This window comes from Podarcis liolepis (genome assembly GCF_965112155.1).
Source record: "Podarcis liolepis genome assembly, chromosome: 10".
Lineage (NCBI taxonomy): Eukaryota > Metazoa > Chordata > Lepidosauria > Squamata > Lacertidae > Podarcis > Podarcis liolepis.
In genome coordinates, this window is record NC_139562.1 from 5,810,525 (window position 1) to 5,824,914 (window position 14,390).

Consider the following 14,390-nt stretch of genomic DNA (forward strand, 5'->3'; position numbering starts at 1 on the left):
GCACCACTGTATTCCCCCCCCCCAAAAAAAATATAATCAGACCCCCCTAAAGGTCTGAGGGACAGTGGACTGGCTCCCTGCTGAAAAACTTTACTGACCCCTGATAACCCACCTAAAAAGAGAAAACTGACATTTACACACATCAGTTGGTTCCCTAGCCTGCGTTTGCTAAAGTTGGTAGGCAGGCAAGCAATTCCATAGACAGTGGAATTCCAAGGGAGGTAACTGCACAGGCTGCCCTTACCACAGAGCAATGTGAGTCACCTCTCCATTTAGGTTGCCGAACTACCATTTGTATTTGTTGGGAAGAACGTGGCAAGAATACAGAGATGTAGGTTCTGTCAGGAGCTAAAGGCTTGGGGACATCCTTTAGTCTCCTGCAGATGTGCGAGACATACTGAGCGGTAGGTGCCAACAACTCAGAAACTGGATGCGAAATGGGGACAGCTGAGTGGAAAATTCCCAAGATTCTGCAGAGTCACACCTGTAAAGTGCCTGCTAAAAGGTAAAGGGACCCCTGCCCATTAGGTCCAGTCGTGGCCGGCTCTGGGGTTGCGGCGCTCATCTCGCTTTATTGGCCGAGGGAGCCGGCGTACAGCTTCCGGGTCATGTGGCCAGCAGGACTAAGCCGCTTCTGGCGAACCAGAGCAGCGCACGGAAACGCCGTTTACCTTCCCGCTTGAGCGGTACCTATTTATCTACTTGCACTGGCGTGCTTTCGAACTTCTAGGTGGGCAGGAGCAGGGACCGAGCAATGGGAGGTCACCCCATCGCGGGGATTCGAACCACCGACCTTCTGCTGATCGGCTCCTAGGCTCAGTGGTTTAACCCACAGCGCCACCCGCGTCCCTTAAGGGAAGTAATAGACCCACTCTATTTTGCCTCAGTCAGACCACACCTGGAATACTGTGTCCAATTCTGGGCACCACAATTTAAGACGGATGTTGACAAGCTGGATGATCAGGGGTCTGGAAAGCAAGCCTAACGAGGAACAGTGAGGGAGTTGGGGATATTTAGCCTGGAAAGGGGGAGACTGAGAGGAGCTATGAAAGCTATCTTCAAATATCCAAAGGGCTGTCACATGGAAGATGGAGCAAGCTTGTTTTCTCCTAAAAGGATGTCACATAGAGGAGGGAGAAAGGTTGTTTTCTGCTGCTCCAGAGAAGCGGACACGGAGCAATGGATCCAAACTACAAGAAAGAAGATTCCACCTAAACATTAGGAAGAACTTCCTGACAGTAAGAGCTGTTCGACAGTGGAATTTGCTGCCAAGGAGTGTGGTGGAGTCTCCTCCTTTGGAGGTCTTTAAGCAGAGGCTTGACAACCATATGTCAGGAGTGCTCTGATGGTGTTTCCTGCTTGGCAGGGGGTTGGACTCGATGGCCCTTGTGGTCTCTTCCAACTCTAGGATTCTATGATTCTATGATTCCTGCTTCAGAGAAGGACTCGAACCAATAGCTTCAAGTTACAAGAACGGACATTCTGACTCAACATCAGGAAGAACTTTCTGACAGTAAGAGCTGTCTGACAGTGGAACGGACCCCCTTGGGAGGTGGTGGAAAATCATTCCTTGGAGGTTTTTAAGCAGAGGTTGGATGGCCATCGGTCATGGACGCTTTAGCTGAGATTCCTGCATTGCAGGTAGTTTGACTAGATGTTAATGGGGTCCCTTCCGACTCTACAATTCTATGATTCTATCTACCTGAACGGTTAGTTCCGAGTGCTACTAAAAGTCTGGCATGTGTACACATTTCCGTTCGACAAATGCAGCGCTGGGTTTGTTAACAGGCAGATGTGCAGCCAGCTTTCCTGTAGCTGTGCAAACTCAGCTCCACAATAGGTGGGCTTTTCTCCCAAGTGGCGACACTTGAGTTGGCTGAGGACGCAAGCCCGGGCCCGCCCTAGAGAACGCTGTGTGTTAAGTGGGCTGACAGTACTTGAAAAGCAAATTAGGGAAGAAGCAAAGCACACTGAAAATAGAATGCAGATACACTATGCAAAGGTCTATTTTAAGTAATGAAAACAGCCACGGCCTGCTGACTCAAACCAGGATGTTAGGCTGGGAGAGGAGCCGCCTGTCTTGTCCAAGCGTCTTGAAGAGACGCATGACGTCTCCACAACGCGTCTCCCTCAAGCGTCTCCTGTTCCCTAGATGGAAGAGTCCTCATAAGTACCTCTGTGGCTTGACATATAAACCTGCCCTTAAGTGGAAATGCACAGTCACTGCTGAGTTAGCACCTCCCTTTTCAAAACTCCAGGAAAAGCATGTCGAGACTTTGCCGCAATTCACTGCTGCCTCCCAACTTCATGTTTTAAAACTGAGGTTTAGCAACAAAACCCACTGCTTGGAAACTGTAAACGTGGGTTTGTCCCAGACTCAAAGTTGCATCTGCTAAGAAAACAACGAAAGCAAGTCCCAGTGCTCTGTCGTGCTCTAATGCAGGCATCCCCGACCTTCGGCCCTCCAGATGTTTTGGACTACAATTCCCACCATCCCTGACCACTGGCCCTGTTAGCTAGGGATCATGGGAGTTGTAGGCCGAAACATCTGGAGGGCCGCAGGTTGGGGATACCTGCTCTAATGGGACCGAGCAAGACACAGAACCCAGGGTGAGAATTTGTAGATGCTCAGGTGCTGTGTCACTGTGGACCGAGAGAAGATTTAGACTGTGCCCCACTTGTGTCCTTAGATGAACTCCTTTACTTTCAATACGGGGAGGAGGGGTGAGCCTTCTCACTGCCTGATCACCCCTGGCTTCCAATCTGTTGTGCCCTCCTGTCCTGTAGGTGGCACCCACATATCATCATATTGCCTTCTCCCACTCAAGTACGCAAGAGCTGATGACTCAAACAGGAGGTCTGGCAGTGGGGGGCACCAAGGAGGGTGGAGGAAAGCTCTCTTTCAAGTGATGGGGGTGGGGTGGGGGTGTAGAGAAACAACCACACTGTGCCCTACCCTGAATTCTATGGGCTCTTATTTTGGTCACATGGAGGAGAATTTTGTAGGAAGAATAAACACCCTTTGGGGAGAGTGAGACACACACCATATACTTTTAACACCTGTATCATTTACCGCAAGGAAGCAACCCCATCCTCAGCGAACATAGAGCCACTGAGCTTTCAACTTTGGCAATACTTGAGCTTGGTTGGGATCTGGGTGGCGCTGTGGGTTAAACCACAGAGCCTAGGACTTGCCGATCAGAAGGTCGGCGGTTCGAATCCCCGTGACAGGGTGCGCTCCCATTGCTCAGCCCCAGCTCCTGCCAACCTAGCAGTTCAAAAGCATGTCAAAGTGCAAGTAGATAAGTAGGTACCGCTCCGGCGGGAAGGTAAACAGCGTTTCCGTGCACTGCTCTGGTTTGCCAGAAGCGGCTTAGTCATGCTGGCCACATGTCCCAGAAGCTGTACGCCGGCTCCCTTGGCCAATAAAGCGAGATGAGCGCCACAACCCCAGAGTTGTCCGTGACTGGACCTAATGGTCAGGGGTCCCTTTACCTTTAAGAGAGCCTGGTTAGTCAGGGAGACAATATCTTCTGCATCCATTTGGAGAAAAATGCATGGTTCCTAGAAATACAAGCTTCTAGTTCTCAGGCCTACAGAAGAGCTTTCCCCTCTCACTGGACGATGCCATGTTCACTGCAGAAAGCCAGCTGTGTGGACTGCACATGGACTGATTGTCCTGCTCAGATGCATAGACCAGTCAACACACCTGCACCGTTCTGATGGTGTGTGTGTGTGTTTTGCGGGGACTAGTAGTGCTAAATACCACTTCCAATTTCTTAGTCTGGAGCTTCCTGGTGCTGCTCAAATGCAGAGGCAGGGGTGAGTAGAAAGAGTGCAGAGAGATAAAAAAGTAGGGCACACCAGCTACATATATGAAGCTTGTAGTCTAGAGACCAGAGGTTCGATCTCTCAGCTCCTGGGTGGGTAGGTCTAAGCCAGGGGTCTGCAACCCGCGGCTCCGGAGCCGCATGTGGCTCTTTTACACCTTTGCCGCGGCTCCGGGGCGGATACTAGTGAGGGGAGGAGGCGCATTATGCGCCCCGACACTCTCCACTGTGGCGGGCGCTGTACTGGCTGTGACGTCGCATGGGGGCGGTGCGTGCATTAGTCACGCACCGTCCCGTCACCTTCCCGCCCGCTGTCAGATCGCGGCTCCGGAGATATATTTGTTTTAAATGTTGCAATGGTTTTGCGGCTCCCAGGTTTTTTTTCTTCAGAAACGGGTCCAAGTGGCTCTTTTTGTCTTAAAGGTTGCAGACCCCTGGTCTAAGCTATGGAACATCTGACCATTGTTCAGACATTGTTCAGACCTCTTTACTTAAACAACAGCAGCAACCTTGCCAGAGTGTTATCGATAATTTGGAAAGGACTGTGCAATTCCTAGGAGTTAAACAAGCAGGAAAAATGGTAAAAATTTGAATCCGTTACCTATAGATGGGGATTTGAAGGGGTATTTGTCAGGAAGGTCCACTCTAACTTTCCACACACCACCTTCGTACGGTGCTGCAATCAGGGAAGGAAAACGGTGTTAGCCGCACAAGCACAAACTGAACAAACATCTTCAAGCATGGTTTGCATTCTTACCCATAAAGGCACATAAAGGACTGAATGATAACCCATTTGCTTCCAAAGGGGCTTTTGCAGGAGACCTTCCCAATGGCATTGTGCCTTCAGCTTTTTGGACTACCCTATATTTAATGGCCACACACACACAAATACTTGGCTTTTCCAAGGGGCCTGGGTAAAAACCTAATCCAGAGCCTTGTGAATTTCCGTATTTACACAGGGCCCTCCCAAAACTCACCATCAAGTGAAAGTTTATAGTGATGGACTACACAACAAAGATCAGTTCTGGTGCTTGCTAGCGTCATAAAAATATTGATCCACAGCATGGATCCTCATGAATCGTCATGATTTTGACAAAGGATTGTGAAAGCAAAACTACCAGATCACAAAACACAACCGTGTATGCAGAGGGGACCTACGATTTGATGGTGCTTTTGAGGGGATCATGATTCCCCAGATCCATGACTCTTACGGTTTGGTCAGTGGAGCTAGAGGTGACCTGTGATTTGATGGGAGGTGGGGAAAATAGTATGCCACTTTAAGAGGATGCATTCTACTTGGTCCAAAGTGCGCGCAGGTGCTCCATCTCTCTTTCATCCAATTTTCTCTCCCTTCCTCAACTGTTTCCTTTTCCTCTTCCACCTTAAGTCCCAGTTTCCTTTCCTTCCCTGCCATCTTCTTGGTCACTCTGCCTTCCATCCAACAGCTCAAGTGCTGACCTGAGCTTTGAAAAGTGGGGGAAAGGTATAACTTGGACTACTACTACTACTACTACTACTACTACTACTAAGGTATAGCTTGGACTTACCCCTCTATGTGAGGCTACCTTTGAAGGTGACTCGGAAACTACAACTAATCCAGAATGCAGCAGCTAGACTGGTGACTGGGGGCGGCCGCTGGGACCACATAACACCGGTTCTGAGAGATCTGCATTGGCTCCCAGTATGTTTCCGAGCACAATTCAAAGTGTTGGTGTTGACCTTGAAAGCCCTAAATGGCCTCGGTCCTGTATACCTGAAGGAGCGTCTCCACCCCCATCATTCAGCCCGGACACTGAGATCCAGTGCTGAGGGCCTTCTGGCGGTTCCCTCGCTGCGAGAAGTGAGGTTACAGGGAACCAGGCAGAGGGCCTTCTCGGTAGTGGCGCCCACCCTGTGGAACACCCTCCCTTCAGATGTGAAGGAAATAAGTAGCTATCCTATCTTTAAAAGATATCTGAAGGCAGCCCTGTTCAGGGAAGTTTTTAATATTTAACGCTGTATTGTTTTTAATACTTGATTGGGAGCTGCCCAGTATGGCTGGAGAAACTCAGCCAGATGGGCGGGGTATAAATAAATAAATTAATATTATTATTATTACTCTTTCAGCTTCCTCTTCCGGTTCTGTGTACTTTTCCAAGGTGGTTGGGGAGTAAACCACCCTTGCCACCTCGTGGTGACCAGGGCAGTGAGCAGGAGGCATGGGAACCTGGAGGCTTTTGTAGGTGCCAGACAAAACACTCGCAGGTGCCAAAGTGTCAGCCCCAGCCTCACTGTAAGACAGGACATGTTTCATGAGAGGCACAGGGGATGGGCATTTTTGTAAAAAAGGAACGGGGAAAAAGCCAAAAACCCTCCCAAGCCCCTTCCTTCCTTCTCAATGGTACGCTTTCCTGGCAAATCAACAATTTATGTAGAAAGTGCTTTAAATAAACCCCAAAACACACCTTAGGTATCACAAATGGTGGGGAATATTTGCATACTTACTTCCCTGTGGTCCATAGAACTTCACTACAAATTCGTTGAGTCCTCCTAGGATGGTGACTTCATGTTTACTTTCGATACTAAATGCACGCAAGTCAAGGAAACGTTTGTCACGTGCGCGAGGCTTATCAAAGCTGCTTCTCGAGAACCCTGGCACCCCGGGAACAGCGGATTGTTAGAATTCCTTTACTGGCAAATCTGAAATAATCCTCTCATAAATGAAGCCCGTTCAAAATACGTCTGAGGCTGTTTGCCGTGGTTTAAGCAGAACCAAAGGACCTGGCCAGACAACACAGGTGAAACACAGTTCAGGATATAAAGGCTTGAAACCTGTAAATGACTTCAGGTTACAGATTCTAGTGTTGGCTTCATTTCTGTATTGAGAGCTTTAAGATCAGAGGATTCTGCTGGATCAAGCCAGTGGCCCGTCTAGTCCAGAATCCTGTCCTCACAGTAGCCAACCAGAAGCCGGGGGAAACTCACAAGTAGGACCCCGGGCACAAGAGAAACTCTCCCCTCCTGTGATTTCCAACAACTGGTCTTCAGAAGATCTGCTGCTTCCAATCGTGGACGCCGAGCAAAGCCATCACGGCTAGCAGCCCTCGTTAGCCCTCTCCATGAATTTGTCAAATCCTCTTTTAAAACCACCCCAAGTTGCCGGCCATCACTGTCTCCCACATGAGCAAATCCCAGAGTTTTAACTATCCGCTGTGTGAACCAGCACTTTATTTTTTATATGTCCTGAATCTTCCAACATTCAACTACTCTGGGTACCTACGAGTTCCCAGTGCTACGAAAGGGCGGGGGAGAAGCTTTTCTCTACAGTGGTACCTCAGGTTACAGACGCTTCAGGTTATAACCCAGAAATAGTACCTTGGGTTAAGAACTTTGCTTCAGGATGAGAACAAAAATTGCGCAGTAGCGGCACGGTGGCAGCAGGAGGCCCCATTAGCTAAAGTGGTGCTTCAGGTTAAGAACAGTTTCGGGTTAAGAACGGACCTCCAGAACGAATTAAGTTCTTAACCCGAGGTACCACTGTATTCAGGGACGCGGGTGGCGCTGTGGGTTAAACCAAAGAGCCGAGGGCTTGCCAATCAGAAGGTCGGCAGTATGAATCCCCACAACGGGGTGAGCTCCCGTTGCTCAGTCCCAACTCCTGCCAACCTAGCAGTTTGAAAGCACGTCAAAGTGCAAGTAGATAAATAGGTACCGCTCCGGCGGGAAGGTAAACGGCGTTTCCGTGCGCTGCTCTGGTTCGCCAGAAGCGGCTTAGTCATGCTGGCCACATGACCTGGAAGCTGTACGCCGGCTCCCTCGGCCAGTAAAGCGAGATGAGAGCCACAACCTCAGAGTCGGCCACAACTGGATTTAATGGTCAGGGGTCCCTTTACCTTTACCTTTTTACCACTGTATTCATTTTCTCCATGCCATGCATAATTTTACAAGATTCTATCGTGTCACCTCTTACTCGCATTTTCTTTAAACTAAAGGATCTCCTATGCTGCAAGCTTTCTTTGCGGAGAAGTCATTTGGTTGTCTCTTTTCCAAACCTTTTCCAAGAAGCTGACACAGTATTCCAAATGGGATTTGTATTCCAACAGATCTGTGTAACGGCATTACGGTACCTGTAGGTTTATTTTAATTTCCTTCCTGATGATCCCCAGTATGGAATTTCCCCTTTTGACAGCTGCCGCACACTGGGCCGACAACTTCATCAAACTCTCCACTATGATCCCTGGTCAATCACCACCAGTGAAATAAAGATTCATTTATTTATTTATTGCCCCAGCATGCATCGCCTTACTCCTGTTCACAATGAATTATATTTGCCATTTTACTGCCCATTCATTCGTGGGAAAGGCGGGTGGAATTTGAAGGAAGAGACCACATTATGTCATCTCTCTGACTGTGCAGGTATATCTGAGCTTTCTGTGGAAAGGCAATAATAAAAGGAAATGCTTTAAATGCAAATACTAGAAGTCACCTTTGGCAACACACTGTTTAGCCAAGAAATTCTGAACACCCAAAACACGCCACACAACTTTCAGTCCCCTGAAAGAAAACCAACTATCCAGTCATCCTTTGCATCTGATCCTTGTACACGTTACTTTATTTTTTTTAATATTGTGCTTTAATAGTTAGAATGATAATAGTAATAAAATGCCCACTGCCCTGAGTCTTGAGAAACAACTGGCTACTGCATAAGCAAGCCTTAAAACAAATAAAGCTGGCAGCCCACAACAATTCTCACCAGCCTGCCTGCCCAAATCACAAAACAGAGAAACCAGTAGGCGAACACTTCAATCTCCCAGGACATTCTATACAAGATCTCAAAGTAGCTGTTTTACTACAAAGGAATTTCAGAAATAGACTGGAAAGAGAAGCTGCTGAATTGCAACTCATTACCAAACTTAAAACCATGGAGAGACCTGGTCTGAACAGAGACATTGGATTCTTATCTCATTATACATGACAAAGCCATTTCTCACCTTCTCACCCCTTGCCTTTTCCTGTAAGACCTATTGCAGTCGTTAAGAGTCGTCAACAGGCTCATCTCAGCTATCTGCCAATCACCCATTCCCACCACCCTTCTGAGTAATACCCCTCCCCACCTTCTCACTATATAGAAGGATCTGGCAACTTCTGTTTCAGTGTATCTGAAGAAGTGTGCATGCACACGAAAGCTCATACCAAGAACTGACTTGGTTGGTCTTTAAGGTGCTACTGGAAGGAATTTTTTTTATTTTGCCCATACCTAAGTTATTAACTGATATTCTTAAAAGGGGGAGGAGAGGAAGATAATCAAATGTTGCACAGCTTCTCTGTGTGATCTCTTACTTGCTGCAGGAGCTCGAAATAAAACCCCAAGGTGGTTCTGGGCCAGGTTGGGGTGAGCGACTTCAGTTCTGCCCCAACTCCTTCTAAAAGGTGTCCCATTTACCAGAAAGGGAACTGGATGTGCAACTTTCAAGAACAAAGTTGTGTATCCTGGCTCCCCCCCCCCCTTTGCATTTAGTCCGCTTAAGAAAGCAGTACTCAAATCTGGAGAAAGTGGAAATTCAGACACAAGTCAAATGTCTCAACAGAAACCAACAGACTGACCAGAGTGCAGATTTACTCCAATCTCAGAGCTTTAGAGAATAATAATAATAATAATAATAATAATAATAATAATAATAATAATAATTTATTTATATGCTGCCCATTGACTAGGTTGCCTCAGCCTCTCAGGGGAAAAGTGCTCGTACGAGGCAGCCTTGGTGCAAACACCTCTGTGGCGTTGCTCGACTCTCGCACCCAAACCTGCTCTAGCTCTCCACACCACCTCTGCCAAACATTATTCCGAGAAATGTGTCTGCACAACGTAAACGCCGCCAGGATTCTGATGCCATCGGAAGGATGCCGAAAAGCCTGTGCAAATATTTGCCGGCAGGAGAAGATCTACGTACGGCTCTTGGAAGAGACTCCAGATGAATTCTGACTAGATTGTAAGCCACCGTCTCTTGACCTTGGGAAAAGTTTTGCTCTGCTGTGGACGAGGGGGAAGAGATGCCAGGCCCCGCACAACTGCAAGCCGGATGTCATAACTATGGCTCAAAGCATGCTTGTGCGAGTAGAAGCTATACTTATGCATGGGTGTGTGTGTTCATGCATGCATGTGTGAAACTCTGATATTCCCCTATTGCAGCTGCAGTCCTTTGTGCCACACAGCATGTTGTTCCAATGAACCCTTTTTTTCTTTTTCTTTTAGGTGAGGGACTGCCAGTGAGAAGGAAAGCACTAACCCCCACCCCCTCAATGAGAAGCATTTTACAGTTTTGATCAAAGTCCGTATTTACAATGCACTGCAGGAACATAAACACCCAAGAACATTACCCCTTGCAAAATATCTAATGTACAGTCATACCTCATGTTACATTTGCTTCATGTTACATTCTTTCAGGTTACGTCCCGTGGTGACCCGGAAGTACCGGAAAGGGTTACTTCCGGGTTTCGCCGCTCGCGCATGCGCAGAAGCGCAAAATGACGTCACATGCATGTGCAGAAGCGGCGAGTCGCAACCCGCGCATGCACAGATGCGTCGATGCGAGTTGCGCTCTTTTCATGTTGCAAACGGGCCTCGGGAATGGATCCCGTTCACAACCAGAAGTACCACTGTATTACATTTCTCTCATTGCCAGAGTCACCATTCAAATGACAGTCCTTTCCTTTTATTCTGACCCAGGTCAGCCAACTGGGGTATGTTACGGCACTGCTTTGCCTTTGGAGACCATGTTTTCCAGTTCAGAGCTCTTCTGATTGCACTAACGATAGCTATTGACTGATTATTTAATTTCTATACCGCATGATATATTTAAAATATCTCTAAGCAGTGTACAAAAAAACAAAGCGACAACAGAAAAGACTTAAGTATTACAAAAATAAACAGTCACATATAACATTTTTACATTAATATTAACTTACTAATGTATATAAATGAGTATCAATTAATTTTCCTTCTGACGCAGCCTCTCTCTCCACCTCCAGGTTCTCACCCAAGGTCCAAACAAGCTCACCCACAGAAGTATCACAACGAGAAGAGCTTGTGGAAACAGCAGCCATCACCCTAGTCTCTCACTCCAGACTTGCTTTTTTATCGAGGGCCTTCTGGCGGTTCCCTGGCTGCAAGAAGCCAAGTTACAGGGAACCAGACAGAGGGCCTTCTCGGTAGTGGCGCCCGCCCTGTGGAACGCCCTCCCACCAGATGTCAAAGAGAAAAATAATTACCTGACATTCAGAAGACATCTTAAGGCAGCCCTGTTTAGGGAAGCTTTTAATGTTTAACAGGTTACTGTATTTTAGTGTTTTGTTGAAAGCCGCCCAGAGTGGCTGGGGGGACCCAGCCAGAGGGGCGAGGTATAAATAATAAATGATGATGATGATGATGACGGGCAGGCCCAAGGTGGATGACAATTCCTCAGGCTCCCTTCAGCTGTGTCTCATTCAGCCGCAGCCTCTCCCCACCCAGTTCCAGGAGCAGCAGGTATGTTGAGCTTCCCAGGGGGTCCAAAGGATGGAAAAGCCCCCTGTTCGATTCACAGCTTTCTTCTCCTACTCCTTCAGCTCCACCCTGGGAGCTTTCGTCACCTCGCACCTTCCATCAACAGGGAACCTCTATACGTGGACTGGCTACCAGCTGGCCTTCTTTACACATAATGCTAAGCCAAACTGAGGCTTAGCACAAATAGCAAGAAAACCGTGGCGAGTTTATTTAAGAGAGTCTGTAAAATAAAACCTATAAGCTTTGCTCCTCTCGCCCACTCCTGCAGCGCTACAAGATAAGCCACTGTATGGCTTAGCAGAAGGGGTCAGCAAACTTTTTCAGCAGGGGGCCGGTCCACTGTCCCTCAGACCTTGTCGGGGGCCAGACTATTTTTTTTGGGGGGGGGGAATGAACAAATTCCTATGCCCCACAAATAACCCAGAGATGCATTTTAAATAAAAGGACACATTCTACTCATGTAAAAACACGCTGATTTCCGGACCATCCGCAGGCTGCATTTAGAAGGCGATCGGGCCGGATCCGGCCCCCAGGCCTTAGTTTGCCTACCCATGCTTAGCAGTATAAGCAAACCAAGGCTCAGGGTTTTTCTTCCTAACAAACAATGCATGGCAAGGCAAACCATGGTTACAGCTTGAAATGCACTTGAGGCGAGACAAACCACAAGCCCAACAAACCACAAGATGCAACCAAGGTCTAAAATCTGGGCTCCAGACACCACACGTCTCCTCGACCCTTTGCAGATGCAGCTCAGAAAGGATTTTCACCCACAAAGCCTTGCAACGACCAATGAGGAAAAATATGCTTTGCTTTTTTCCCAGGCTGGGAAGAAGCACGGCATGGCTGCCCCTCCACTGCTTTCCCAAGCGGCTAGAGGAGGGAGCAGGAAAAGGCCCTGTGTCATTCTTCCTCTGATCTAGAAAGAAGAGGGCCAAGGAGGAAGGTGCTCAAAGCGATGAAAGCGCTATGACGCTGCTGTGTACATTGTTCTCTCTTCGGATTACAAGACATGACTTCTACATTACGTTAAGCAAATGCACTTCACCGCCTGCTGAGATTTCTACCAGAGACCTATCAAAATCCCCAGAGACGCCCCCCAGGCAACCTGAGCCCTTAACACACAAAGAAAAAAAAAAGAGAAGTACACAGCTCCCCCCACCCCACACGTAAAGGGTCGGCAGGAGAAAGCAGCAGTTAAGCTGAGCTAGGAAGAATTAAGCTTGCAAGTCTAAGAAATTCCTTTGCCCTCAAATAACCTGTTGAAAGAGACTTTTCCAAAAGTACAGATCATGCCAAATCTGAAGCAATCCACGAGACAATAGATGTGTTATTTTCAGAGAAGGCAGCTGCTGATTTCAGTTTCTTTGAGATGATTCCCCCCCTTTTTATCTTGCCGGGGGGGGGGGAATAGAGAGAGAATGCAAAAGTGCATTTCGCAAAAGTGCTGTAAGACTTGACACAGGCTGGCTTCCAGTAGCTGAAGCAAAGGCAACTAAAAGGGGAAGCCCAGAGCTCTGTATTTTTGTGCATTCCTAAGGAGGGGGGGAGGCCGCGGGTGGCGCTGTAGGTTAAACCACAGAGCCTAGGACTTGCCGATCAGAAGGTCACAGGTTCGAATCCCCGCGACGGGGTGAGCTCCCGTTGCTCTGTCCCTGCTCCTGCCAGTTCGAAAGCACGTCAAAGTGCAAGTAGATAAATAGGTACCCTCCGGCGGGAAGGTAAACGGCATTTCCGTGCGCTGCTCTGGTTCGCCAGATACGGCTTAGTCCTGCTGGCCACATGACCCGCAAGCTGTACGCTGGCTCCCTCGGCTGATAAATCGAGATGAGCGCCGCATCCCCAGAGTCAGTCATGACTGGACCTAATGGTCAGGGGTCCCTTTACCTTTTTAAGGGGGGGAGCCCTGTGCCCTGCTCTAAGTTCCCGGAGCTAGACCCCTCAAAATCCCAGAATGTGTAATTAGTGCCCAAAGGACCCCTATACCCCAACATCTTTTGAACAGAACCCCATGAAACTGACCCATAACTTAAAATGAAAGCACAAGCCTCCTCGCCCCAGTTCTCACAAGACCCTATTATACTAAGCACTTGGTTCCTATGTCACTGTGCTTTATTTAAGGTCGCTGCCCCAAGCTTGCTTCCATGGAGCCGGGGGTTCAAATCCCATTTCCAACATGCTGGAGCCAGCACAGGACTCAACCTTAGGTGAGGAGCCACAGTTCAGTGGAAGTGCATAAGCTATGCATATGTGGTAGAGGTAAAGGTAAAGGGACCCCTGACCATTAGGTCCAGTTGTGGCCGACTCTGGGGTTGCGGCGCTCATCTCACTTTACTGGCCAAGTGAGCCGGCGTCCAGCTTCCAGGTCATGTGGCCAGCATGACTAAGCTGCTTCTGGCGAACCAGAGCAGCGCACGGAAACGCCGTTTACCTTCCCGCCGGAGCGGTACCTATTTATCTACTTGCACTTTGACGTGCTTTTGAACTGCTAGGTTGGCAGGAGCTGGGACTGAGCAATGGGAGCTCACCCCGTCGCGGGGATTCGAACCGCCGACCTTCTGATCGGCAAGTCCTAGGCTCTGTGGTTTAACCCACAGTGCCACCCACGTCCCGTATGCATCTGTGGTACCTGCAGTTTAAAAGTTCTCAGGTTGCAGAGCTGAGAATTTTATTTTTATTTTTTTGCTGAAGGCCTTAGCGTGTGCCACTGCCCGTCAGAGAAGACAGAGAAGTGGGCTAGAAGGCTCAACAGTCCAATTCAATACAAGGTGTGTTCATACTGGCTCCAGACTGCCCAACTCCCAAAAGCTCAGAAACTGTACCAAAAAGCCCAGAACCTGAAACTGCGTTGGGTTTGCTGGATCAGATCACGGGGTCATCAAGCCCTGCAGCAAGGGAAGCAGGAAAAATAGAGTAAGTGACACAAAAACGTCTGAGCACCGGGTGAGGGTGTGGAGACAGACAGGCAAATTGCAGAGCGCTGGGCACTGAAGCCAGGGCAACTTTTTACCAGCAGCAATAAGGTGCCTCCCCCAAGTGGT

At 48.4% G+C, this 14,390-nt stretch overlaps 1 protein-coding gene across 2 annotated transcripts in view; it reads right to left on the reverse strand.

The window, feature by feature from the left end:
* The window catches only part of UBE2H (ubiquitin conjugating enzyme E2 H), a 65,518-nt gene that overhangs the window by 23,319 nt on the left and 27,809 nt on the right, over positions 1-14,390 (reverse strand). For both annotated transcript variants that reach the window (XM_083461636.1, XM_083461637.1), the window contains exons 2-3: positions 6,315-6,391; positions 4,432-4,506 (exon numbers count right to left, since the gene is read on the reverse strand). In XM_083461636.1, the coding sequence (XP_083317762.1) occupies positions 4,432-4,506; positions 6,315-6,391 (152 nt within the window). The remainder of the gene's footprint in view (positions 1-4,431; positions 4,507-6,314; positions 6,392-14,390) is intronic.